The 12665-nt window shown below is 41.9% G+C and overlaps 2 protein-coding genes across 3 annotated transcripts in view; one reads left to right on the top strand and one right to left on the bottom strand.

Moving 5' to 3' along the window:
- Positions 1-6619, bottom strand: part of AAMDC (adipogenesis associated Mth938 domain containing) — a 30554-nt gene extending 23935 nt beyond the window's left edge. Inside the window, exon 1 of the mRNA XM_019449926.1 lies at positions 6506-6619. The gene's annotated coding sequence lies outside the window, so the exon portion shown is untranslated. The remainder of the gene's footprint in view (positions 1-6505) is intronic.
- A 351-nt stretch (positions 6620-6970) lies between these two features.
- Positions 6971-12665, top strand: part of RSF1 (remodeling and spacing factor 1) — a 160703-nt gene continuing 155008 nt past the window's right edge. For both annotated transcript variants that reach the window (XM_019449923.2, XM_019449922.2), the window contains exon 1: positions 6971-7240. In XM_019449923.2, coding sequence (XP_019305468.2) covers positions 7054-7240 — 187 coding nt within the window. In that variant the 5' untranslated portion in view covers positions 6971-7053. The remainder of the gene's footprint in view (positions 7241-12665) is intronic.

The following is a 12665-nucleotide window of genomic DNA, read 5'->3' as shown; positions in this document are numbered from 1 at the left end:
TTGCAGAGTAGGCAGGGATTTAACAGGAATTTCTCAGAGCTCACATAGCTATAGGGGGCTTGATGAGCTCTCCACATATCTGGAGTGGACCAATTGCTGTGAGTATGTGTATCAAAGACACAAACTGAGTAGGCCTAAATCATGCAAACATTCTGGGCCAGTGGAACCAACAGCACATGCAAAATAAAGAAGCAAGAAAGCACAAGAGCACTTAGAACAAAGTAAAAGCCAGGCGAGACATGAAAACAACATGAACATTGAAGGTACTCCCCAGTGCACACACTGACCCACCAGTAGAGTGAAATTCTTACTGGCTTGAGTTGTTTGAACACAGTCTTTCTTTGACTGAATACTAAGCTATGTAGGAAGCCGAACTTAAAAATAAAAACTGGAAAAGAAATTAAGGAGCACCTGGCTGGTTCAATTGGAAGAGCATGCGATTCTTGATCTTGAGATCATGAGTTCGAGCTCCACATTGGGTGCAGAGATTACTAAAAAAACAAATAAACTTAAAAAAAATGAATAGGGGAGTCTGGGTGGTTCAGTCGGTTAAGTGTCTGACTCTTGGTTTCCCCTCAGGTCATGTTCTCACAGTTCATGAGCTCAAGCCCCCCATCAGGCTCTGCACTGGCAGCATGGAGTCTGCTTGGGATCCTCTCTCTCTTTCTCTCTCTCTCTCTCAAAATAAATATACTAAAAAAATAAAATAAATGAATAAAAATTAAAAACAGATTTCAGTGGACACACATTGCATGAGAGACCGAATTTACAGATTTAGTCTAAGCAAGTGACTAAGCACAAAGAACAATAATGGGCAGGGGGAACATCAGAACCTAGGCTTCCAACAATGTATTCTAAAATATTCAGTTTTGGAGCATCTGGGTGGCTCAGTCTGTTGGGCGTCTGACTTGGGTCAGGTCATGATCTCGCGGCTCGTGAGTTCAAGCCCTGCATTGGGCTCTGTGTCTATGGCTCAGAGCCTGGGGCCTGCTTCAGATTCTGTGTCCCTCTCTCGCTCTGCCCCTCCCCCATTCATGCTCTGTCTTTCAGGAATAAATAAGCATTAAAAAAAAATTAAAAATATTAAGTAACTTTTGAAAATTGGTATAAGGGAAGTATAATGAATTGCTAGGAGTATTGAAAAAGACTTCTGTGTTAGTTGGCTAGAACTTCCATAACAAAATACCACAAACTGAGTGGCTTAAAAAACAGAAATTTATTTTCTCAGTCTGGAGGCTGGAAGTCCAAGATCAAGGTGCCAACAGGGTTGATTTCTGGTGACACCTCTCTCCTGGCTTGCAGATGGATTTCTCCTTACTTTGTCTTCACATGGCCTTTTCTTTGTGCATTAGAACTCTTGGTGTCTTTCTTGATCTTTTTGGGGGGGGGTGTGTGGTAGGGTTCAAATTCCTAATTCAATCTTTTTACTAGTTATAATTCCATTCAGATTTTCTACTGTTTTTTGAGTTTCAGTAGTTTGTATTGTTCTATTCATTTCACTTAGATTATCTAATTTGCTGGCAAACAGTTATTTATAATATTCCTTTATAATCCTTTTTAAAAATTACTGTAGTTATGTCCCCTTGTTCATTTCAGTTACTTGACTTTTCTGTTTTCATCTTTGCCAGTCTAGCTAAAGACTTGTCAATTTTGTAGTTATTTTCAAAGAATCAATTTTTGGATTTGTTGCTTTTCTCTATTTTTCTATTCTCTCTTTCATGAAGATCTATGCTAATCTTTATCATTTCCTTCCTCCTATTTATTTTGTGTTTAGTTTGCTGTTTTCCAGTTTTATAAAGATGGAAACTTAGATTATTGATTTGAAATAATCTTTAAAAATTTTTTTTAATGTTTATTTTTTTGAGAGAGAGCGTGAGCAGGGGAGGGGGGAGGGGGAGAGAGAGAGAGAGAGACAGACAGACAGACAGACAGACACAGAATCTGAAGTAGGTTCCAGGCTCTGAGCTGTCAGCACAGAGCCCAACGCAAAACTCGAATGCAAGAACCTAGAGATCATGACCTGAGCTGAAGTCGATTATGACCTGACTCATAACCCACTGAGCCACCCAGGAGCTTCTGAAATCATCTTCTTAAATATAGGCATTTACATATAGCGTATTTCTCTTTACGTAGTGTTTTAGGTGTATCCCCTAAGTTTTGGGGTTTTTTTGTTTTCATTTTTATTTATCTCAAAGTATTTTCTAATTTTATGATTTCTTCTTTGAACAATTGGTTATTTGGGTGTGTGTCACTTAACATCCATATACAAATTAATTTTCCAAATTTTCTTCTGTTTTTTATTCTGGCTAAATTGCATGTTTGGAGAACATGTTTGGCATAATTTCACCATGCTTAAATTTGTTGAGACTTCTTTTTTATGCCCTAGCACATGATTTATCTTGGAGAATTTTCCATGTGTACTTGAGAAAAATGTGTATTCAGCTATTGTTATGCAGTATCCATAGATGTTTGTTAACTCTAGTTATTTTGTTGTGTTTTTCAAGCAAATTTCTTTGTTTACAGTCTGCTCAGTTGTCCTAGATGACCATTACTGAAAGTGGAGAATTGGGGCACCTGGGTGGCTCAGTGGGTTAAGTGTCCAACTTCGGCTCAGGTTATGATCTTGCAGTTCGTGAGTTCGAGCCCCATGTTGGGGTCTGTGCTGACAGCTTGGAGCCTGGAGCCTGTTTCAAATTGTATTTCCCTCTCTCTTTTCCCCTCCACCATTCATGTTCTATCTCTCTCTCAAAAATAAACAAATAATAATAATAATAAAAAGAAAGTAGAGTATTGAAGTTTCCAAGTAGTATTGTTGAATTCCTCTATTTCTCCTTCCAATTCTGTCAGTTTTTGCATCTTGTGTATTAGGGCTCTTGATGTATTGATTCCTTGTGGTTTTGATAAACCTCTAGCTTTAGGAATGAAGCACTGACCTTTGTATATCTTGCTGTAGGAATGAAGCATTGACCTAGGCTAATGCATTCAGTACATTCTACTTTCACTTTCTATACTGGGCACACTGGCTCATGGTTGAATGTGAGAGCTGAGATGGACCAATCAGTGTCAGTTTGGGGACTTTTTTGGGGAGCTTCTGAGATATTGAGGCTGGGATGTATAGAATATAGAAAAGTACCTTGAAACTGCTAGTACTATGAGGGAAATCGGTCTGAAAATTCAACCCATGAATAGGAAGACTAAACAGAGAGAAATACTGAGAAACAGACTTACCACCTGATTAGACCATACCTCAAGCATGACCTACCACTGGTCTTTTCAGTTATGTAAGGTAATAAATTTCCTTTATGTTTAAGCCTGTTTGTCTTTTACTTGCAAATTAAAGTATTTTGACACAATTTATTTTAATGATTCACCAGATATCCGAATATCATCTTAAGAGTACTAAAGAAATACTTTTGCAACCTAGTTCTGCTTGGTATTTAGAAAATTGGTGTGCATGACATATACAATTTTACTGAATGAAAAATATACGATAGCTACTGTATTCATGCTTAGATGTCATCTAGGAGTGTGATATTAAAGCAGGAATTTTACCCAATAATATCTATTTCCTTTGTCATAATCAAGTGATAAAGATCCCATTTGTTCATTCATCCAGACATTCATTCATTTATTTTCCTCCACATGTAAAGGTAAGGGAATGTGTTTCAAACTCTTTGTCTAAACCACAGCAACAAATACATTTTATGTCATAATACACGCCGGCAAACATACATATTTCACAAATATTTCTTGCAATATGCTTATACTTATCCTTACTATAGATGATACACTATTTTCTGTTCTATTTTTTTAGCACTGTTCTATTTTTATTCTTTTTCATTTTTAATGTAATTCTGGTTTTGATCCACCACATTGATTTTAAAACTATGGGTCATGACCCAGTGTTTAAAAAATATTGCTATAGGCTAGGGCTATATTCAAAATAAATAATGAGGGCAGCATGTGCACTGGCTACATCAAGATGGGAGTGGACTTTTTATTTAAGGTCAATTAAGTAATGACCTTATCAAAATTTTTGTCTCTTTCTGCAAAACTGTTGTTAAAGATGTGTTCTAGGTCAGATTTTTCTTAAAATGGGGTCTTCAGATCCCCAGGTCTAGAGATACATAGATGTATCTGAAAGTTCTACCAATATGTTTTAATTTCAATTTGTGTTTAAGCAGTATTACTTAAAAAACGTATTTTACTATACATTAAATAAAAACTTTTCTTTTGCTATGATAAGTCACAACTATAAACGTTTTCCTAAAGTAAGACTTTCTTTTTTGTTTTTTATTTTTTCATTGTGGCAAAATATACATAAAATAAAATTTACCCCTTTAACCATTTTTTTTTCTTAAGTGGGCTTCATAAGCCCAGCATGGAGTCCAACCTGATGCCTGAACTCACACCCTGAGATCATGACCTGAGCTGAGATCAAGAGTCAGCTGAGAGAGGTGCCGGTAGCTCAGTAGGTTGAGCTTCCAGCTCTTTATTTTGGCTCAGGCCATGAGCTTGTGGTTCGTGGGATCTAGCCCTGTGTCCATCTCTGGACTCTCATCGTGGAACCTGCTTGGGATTCTCTCTCCCTCTCTCTATGCCCCTCCCCCACAAACGCTCTTCTCCCCACCCCCCACCCCCATAAATAAACTTTAAAAAATTTTGAAAAGGGGAGCCTGAGTGGCTCAGTTGGTTGAACATCTTGGTTTCAACCCAGGTCATGATCTCATGGTTGGTGAATTTGAGCCCCGCATCAGGCTCCACACTGATGGTATGGAGCCTGCTTGGGATTCTCTCTCTCTCCCCCTCTCCCCGGCCCCTCCCCCCCATTTGCATGCTCTCTTTCTTTCAAAATAAATAAACTTAAAAAAAATCTTTAAATTAAAAAAGATAAAAAAAAGAGTCAGCTGAGATCAGGTCAGATGTTCAATGGGCTGAGCTACCCGGGCACCCCCCTTTTCAATAATTTTTAAGAGTATACTTCAGTGGCATGAAGTATAGTCACACTGTTGTGTTGACTTTAATTTTTCACAGCAGTATTTCCTAAAATGTAATTTTCAAGAGTATTTGAGAAATTTCAAAAAAACATTTTTCCCTTTAAAAAGAGTTTGTGTATTATTCAGGATTAGGAGTCAGTATTGTAGGTTACACATTGAACTTACAATCTAGATTTATTTTTCCTCCCTTGACAAAAATGAATATTTTTCTTTAGATAATGAGAATGATGTAGAGCATTGTGCTTTTTTTCCCCTAGAAACACAGAAATTCAATAATTGTAAGCATTTTCTGTTCCCAATATAATTATTTGCCTGTACTGTTTATCTTTACCTTCCTTTCATCATAAATTGTCCTATTTTACTTTGTATTATACTTTGTTTATTATTATTTTATTATATTATATTTATTATAATAAATATAATATAATATATATTATAATATATATAATATATATATATTTATTATATTATTATTTTATTATATTATACTTTGTTTCAAATTCTTTTTAAAAAGGTACTATGTAAGTTTTAAATGCACGCTGAAAATTCTGGCTCAAAGTAGTAGACTATATAAATTATGGCTGAATTCAATCTAAATTTTAGAAATTCCTTTGTTCAATAATAGCAACTAATGTTTTAAAAATAGTTATAATGAATGTGCCAGGGATTGCGCTAGTCAATTTACTGTGAATACCTAGTAAAATCCTACCATTTAAGTACATTTATTACCCCCACTTCACAGAGGTTCAAAGAAATGAAGAATCTTCTGTAATGTCCTGAAGCAGTTCTGTTAGGACCCAAGTCTGGCTGACTTCCAAAGTTCAGGCTCCTAACCATAACGCACCGTTAGATTCCAAGCTGCACATTCTACTTTGCAAGATTGATAGTTTTCTGAGATTCTTTGTGGGAGAATGATCACTGCTGCCCCCAATGAAACTGAACCTTGTCTTCTAACAAAGTTTTTGCTCTTGCACCAAGTCGCTATCCTGTCCGTTTTCTTAGTGGAGTCCTAGCCCACCAACTGACCCTGGTCCCCTATAAGATCTTTGTGCCTCAAGAGTCCCTTCCCCTCACACCCTGGCAACCACAGCAGGGCCCTGTCCCCTCACACCTTGGTCAGCCTGAAGAGCCTGGTCCCTTCAAGACCCTGATCTCCTTGCAGGGCCCCAATTCCTCAGCTAGGTGATCCCCGCAGAGCCTCATTCCCTCAGGTCCTCGTCCCTCAGGTCCTCGTCCCCCAGAGCCCTCAGACCCTGTTTTTCAGTATAGCTACGATACTTGTGCCCCAGCAGACAGCAATACCCTTCAGCAAAGCTTCGCAGGCACTTCTTACAAAGGTCTCACCCCAATCCCTAATTAAGAGCACTTCTCAGCCTTTCCCCTTTCCAACCTTCTCCCAGAACCGTGCTTTTCGATTCTCCTCTTTTTCTGCTTCTTATTCACTCTCCTAAACTTCCCCCACCATCTGATGGCCGGGTTTTAGATCCCGGAGCTCCCACAAAACTCACCCAACGTCGCCTCTCCACGAGAGTTGCGATCCCACACCGCTCCGCGCTTTACCTCTCACCTTGGTTGGTTCAGGCCCTCTCGGCTAAGAGCTCCCCCCACTCGCCCCGCCCCGAAAAAGCCTTTCAGCCAGTCGTCGCCAGAAGCCCCGCCCCCTCCAAGACTATTGGCCACCACTCCTAAAAAGTCCCGCCTCTTCAAGCTTCCAGTCCTCCTCCCTGCCCCGCTTCCCTTGTTTTCATTCCCCCTGTCACACGAGGCTGTGGCAAACCCAAAGTGGGAGGGGCGAGGAAGAGGGAGGGAAGGGGGCGGAAAGAGGGCGGAAAGTGAAAGGCACAGAGCGCCTCTCTTTCCCTCGTCTGGTTGGGTTCTCGACTGCTCCGAGCAGCCGTTGTATTGTGGGATCGCGGCGCCGTGCCTGAGACGCTCGGATCCGCAGGAGAGCCTACTCACTAGCGCCTCCTGTTGTCTGCAAAGCTGCCCTGCCATTCCTCGGCACCTAACTCCCTCCACCCCCCCCATCGCCTCCTCCTCCATCCTCCAGTTCAAAATGGCGGCGGCGGCAGCAGCGGCGGCCGCGATGGCTCCTCCGGGCTGCCCGGGTTCGTGCCCCAACTTCGCCGTAGTCTGCTCCTTCTTGGAGCGCTACGGGCCGCTGCTCGACCTGCCTGAGTTGCCGTTCCCTGAGCTGGAGCGGGTGCTGCAGGCGCCGCCGCCGGACGTCGGCAGTGGAGAAGGTAAGCAAGGGGCCCGAACGCCCGGCGGGAAGCGGCCCTGGCACGCTCCTTCTCTCCGCTGTTCACGGATATCCCGGGCCTCCGCGGCTCTGTCCTTCCCCTGGGGCGCAGCTCCGCCCGGCCTGGCCTCTCCGCCCAGCCCCCAGGGTCTTGAGCAGTGGGGAGGCGGGGCAGAGACCCCCTAGGGCCACCGGGCCTGGCGCCGAGCGGAGGTGGGGGCGTCGCGGGCTAGATGTGGGCTGGGGGCGTGGAGGGGTCATTGTGCTGATCGGCGGCCCCTGGGACTGCTCCCCGGCGGCAGGGGCCGGTCCTCCACCCCTTCTCCCCCTGGGTGGCGGGGGAAGGGGAGCGCAGGTTCCGGCCAGCTTTGCGCTTTTCTCCTCCTCCCTTGCCTTGCTCCTTCCCCTCCTCCCACCATCCACCCGACCATCTCGGGGGAGGCTGGGCTCATCTTCTCGGGGCGCCCCTTTCTCTCCCTCCACCTGGGTGGGCGGGGGCCAGCGGACACTTCAGCTCTCCCTCCCTCTAGTGGGAACTCCCCCGAGAGAGTCGGCTCGCGTCTCTCTTCCTTTCCCCTCGAGGGCCAGTTTAACCCCCAAAACTCCTTCCTCAGAGTAGGGAGGTTTGCTCCTCCCCCATGGGAGAGGGTCTCCTCCATTCTCGCTTTGGGGGTCGAAGTCGGCAGCATCTCTCCACTTTGGAGGTTAGAGGGTTAATTTTTCCTCCCCCATAGTTTTCCTCCTCCTTCTCCCCACCTCCCCCCAAATAATAGAAAAGCATCTCCCCACTTTTCTAATCCCTTCCCCCTTCATCTTGGCAGCGGGGCTTAGGGGAAGAAGTCGCCCTCCCATTTGCAGGGTGGGGTGGGGTGGTTAGTATGTAGGCTGGAGGAGGGGCTCAGACGAAGGGGGAAACAGTTGAAGAAGGTGCTTGTTGCTCATGTTTCTCTCTCTGGTGCTGCTGGTCTATTATTGGTGTTCGCAAGTGGTGCTCCTTCCACATAAGGCCACCGCGCGGGTGCAGGGCGCATGCTCTGCCCGGCCCCATTGAAACTTCCTGCTGCTGCTGCTGGTTGTTTCGCTGGAGCATCTCAGCTCTGTGCCTGCTGCCTCCGGCCCTTACACTGAGCGCGTACACTCACCCCTTATTTATTTCTGATCCATGGCTCTCCTTCCTTGGCGTATTTCTTCCCTCAGAGAAGGTTTTTTTGTTTTGTTTTGTTTTCTCTCTGTATGCTAAGCATTGCCTTTATCTGGGAACAGCCCTTGGCTGGAAAAGAGACGTTTTCCAGACCTTTTTTTTGGTCCGTATTAGGTGGCTAAAGTGGACGGGGTATTGTATAAGACAGATAGCTGTTTCCTTTCTAAGAAAGCAAGGTTGCTCTTCAATTCTCCATGGAAATGAAGAAGTTTCTGCTAACAATCTTATTTACATTGCCAGGAAGGGTCCGAGTGTGAAGTTTTTCAAAATATTAGCTGTAGAGAAAATGATGTTATGACTACCAAAGACTCAAATTAATACAGCGTTTATGGTACAGGCACATATCCCTTCTTACCTGCCCAAATTTACCCTTAAACTCTGGCATATAAAAAGGTAGTTTTTTTTATGTAGTATGGAATAAGAGTGTGATAAGTTACATTGTATAAAGACTTCCTGCAGAATTTCTTTAGAAGTTAAGCTCCCCAATATAGGTATTTTATTATGAAATTGTAGTTATATTCAGGTTTTAGAGAAGTAGTCACTGAAATAGAATGCCTTAGTTGCTTTTAGGATACTGTTGGAAATGATAGTAATGTATGTATCTGGGAGAAATTTGGGAATTTGGGGAAAGAATTGCTGGCAGATTGTTTTTGGAATTTTCTTGGACCAAGATGAAAGGCAGGCATAGACCTGTGATGGCATTGCATTCTGGGTGGCATACAAGTTTGCTTGCCTTCCATTCCTTTTAAGTATTTTGGCCACTGCATTTGGCTTGTTAGTTATAGAAGAAAAAATATCAGGGTCAGTTTACTACTTCATCTTACCTTTCTATCTAGAATTGAACAATGGGCCATGTACTAAATGAAAAATGAGAAATATTCTGGGCTGAGAAATTGTACCAGTGGGCTCAGCCACTTCATTACCATTGGTATAGTTAAATCTATAATAATAGATCTTGTCATAATGTTACCTAAGAATAATTATTAATTAATGTTATACAGTTCAAGATGCTTGGCAAATGAAAAGTCTTACAGGTGAAATGCCATTACTGTGCAGGGAAAAGATTTTCAGGCCTTTGATGATGGTTAACCTACTTGTAACAGTTGGATAAAACAACACTGGCCAAACTAACAAGATTTGAACTGAGTCTTTTTATGAAGGAGTTGTGGTATACTAGAAAAAGTTAAAAGACATGGGTTTTCGCACTGAACAGTAATATATAAGTTGTAGGGCAAATTACTTAATTTTGATGGACCTCGTCTCTTCAGTAAATAGAGATAATTTTCTCAGGATTAAATGAAATATTTCAAAAATCCTTTCATAAACTAAGCGCTTGAAGTATTCTTGTATTACAAATTTTATTAAAGATGTTTATGAGAGAGAAGATCTACAAGTGTATTTTGAATTAAAATGTTAAATTCTAGTACGTTGTGAGAATAGGGGTGTGAGCTATTATACTCTTGGGGGAAAGTCTTTGTTATAATCAAATGAGTTTTGCTGTGTGTAAAATTTAACTATTTTTAAAAGACCATTCTTAATGTTACATAAAGAATCCTAGTTTATAAAATTCTTTGTTTTTTCTAGTGTGCTTATCCTTTAAAAGGTGCTTTTGAAAGTATATTCTTTTGAGTTGCCAGTTTAAGACTTTTCACCTCATCATTTTTTGTGATAGGTATAGCAACGTGATGACATCCTTTGGAGGAGTTTGTAGTTCTCTATATTGTCCTTGTTTAAGCACTTTTTGGTCTTTTCCCGAAAAATTTGTTCCTAAGTTTTTATTTGACATTGTGGCTTTAGTTTAGAAAGCTTCCTTTATCCTCCAGAGAGTTAATGATTAAATTTGGTTTAAGTTGGAATGATATAATAATAAGTAGCATTTATTGAGCATTTACTATGTGCAGACATCATCTCATTCCTCACAACTATTCTCTGAGGTTGGTACTATTACTCCTGTTGGGCAGGCATAGAACTAAGGTTCAGGAGTTTGATTCCACTGCCCAGTGCCCAAGATTATATAGTTATTGGTAGAATCTGATTTCTAACCTAGGTCTGAGTCCAAAGCCAGAAAATTACAGAATACCTTGCCATAGGGCCATATTTCCCAGGTTGCACTAAAATACTCCAGGGTATTGCCACCAATTGATAGAGGCACCATGTGGTAGTTTAAATTTTCAAGGAAGATGCAGCAGTATTTGACATCTGTTGGTTGCCAGGTAAACTACTACTTGACATAACTCCTGATTTGAACATTAGATTATGCTATATTCCTTTGGGTGATGTATCTTTGTAAAGTTGGGTTTTGGGGGGTTGCTGTGACAAAATGTAACTGCATGAAAATCAGTGAGGAATAGGATATCAGGATAGCAGTGTCCGATTTGATTCCAAGGTTTAACAAGTTGTTCATTGCCCAACCATAATATGCATTGTGTAAGTAAGTGTGATTATTTTGGAATGAAGTAAAAAAAAAAATTTTCAGCTAAAGTAGATTAGTTTTTCAAATTGCTGCTAACAACTTGGTAAGTGGAACTGTTAGTATTTCTTGGTTTAGTGTTGCTGTGAAAAAAATTAGTGAAATACTGAGGGTGTCATGAACCTAGAGAGCTTGGGAACCTGTGCTCTAGAGACTTTCATTGAGTTTGGGGGCTAGGAAGGAGTACTATATCCATTTTGACTTTATTTTGCAGGAAGAAAACCAAGGAGCACAGATTGATTTCATGTGTATATAGCCAACCATTGGTGCTCTTCAGACTATTCTGTTAAAAGTTCAGGGACGCCTGGGTGTCTCAGTCGGTTAAGCATCCAACCTCAGCTCAGGTCATGATCTCATGGTTCGTGGGTTTGAGCACCGCATCAGGCTCTGTGCTGACAGCTCAGTGCCTGGAGCCTGTTTCGGATCTGTGTCTCCCACTCTCTCTGTCCCTCCCCTGCTTGCACTCTGTGTCTCCTCTCAAAAATAAATAAACTTAAAAAAAAAAAGGAGTCCACTTGTAGGTTGAAACTTGTGGGGAGAAAAATTTAGATTTCTCGTTGATGTTAGTTAGAATAGGAAAAGGGTGTACTAACTGAAGGGATGTGTGTGTGTGTGTTTAAATGTTTATTTTATTTTTGAGAGAGAGAGCACGTGTGCATGCAAGCAGGGCAGGGTCAGGAAGAGGGAGACGGAGAATTGGAAGCAGGTTCCAGGCTCCTGGCTGTCAGCCCAGAGCCCATCGTGAGGCTCAAACTTATGAACCATGAGATCATCACCTGAGCCAATGTCAGAGGCTTAATTGACTGAGCCATCCAGGTACTGTGTGTGTGTGTGTGTGTGTGTGTGTGTGTGTGTGTGTGTGTGTGTTTAATATTTATTTTAGGGAGAGTGCAAGTGGGGGAGGGGCAGACAGAGGGGGACAGAGGATCCAAAGCCGGCTCTGCGCTGACAGGCTGACAGTGAGCCTGATATGGGGCGTGAACTCATGAACTGTGAGATAATGACCTGAGCTGAAGTTGGATGCTCAACCGTCTGAGCCACCCAGGTGCCCCACCCCATATGTGTTTTTAAAGTTTATTTATTTATTTTTGAGAGACTGGGAGAGAGTGCAAGTGGGGTAGTGGCAGAGAGAGAGGGAGAGAGAGAATCCCAAGCAGACTGCGCTGTGTGTTAGCCCATTGTGGGGCTCGGACTCAACGAAATGTGAGATCATGACCTGAGCTGAAGTCATTGCTTAACCAACTGAGCCACCCAGGTGCCCTTTTTTTTTTTTTAAATTTATTTTTTTAAGTAATCTCTATACTCAACTTGGGCCCTGAACTCATAACTGCAAGACCAAGCATTGCATGCTCCACCAACCAACTCAGTCAGCCAGGTATCCCTGAAGGTGTTGTTTTATCCCCATACACTCACAATCTACTTTTGCCCTCCTAATTCTGTGCTCTATATGGACATTCCCTAGCTTCCTCCTGACTGAAAGTGGATTATCAGGAGGTATGGATACAAGTAAAAGTGGACATTGACTTTGTGGGATTACCAACACTCAAGGCTCCCAAGTGTCTTTCCTCTCCTTCAGAGGACATTCTTTTTGAAGAGGGAAATGTACTTTTTCATTCTTTAAAGATAGTTTTTGTATATGTATTGGTTGAAAAGTTATATATATCTAATATCAGTCTATTAAAGTATATGTGGGTAATGTGTTATGATTCCCATAGTTCTGTGGTTGAACTGAGTTATTTGTATGGTATTAAGTAA

This window comes from Panthera pardus, unplaced genomic scaffold (assembly GCF_024362965.1).
Source record: "Panthera pardus isolate Hobbes unplaced genomic scaffold, ASM2436296v1 HiC_scaffold_12, whole genome shotgun sequence".
Lineage (NCBI taxonomy): Eukaryota > Metazoa > Chordata > Mammalia > Carnivora > Felidae > Panthera > Panthera pardus.
The sequence above is the reverse complement of the archived record's forward strand: the minus strand, read 5'-3'. Positions and strand labels throughout refer to the sequence as shown.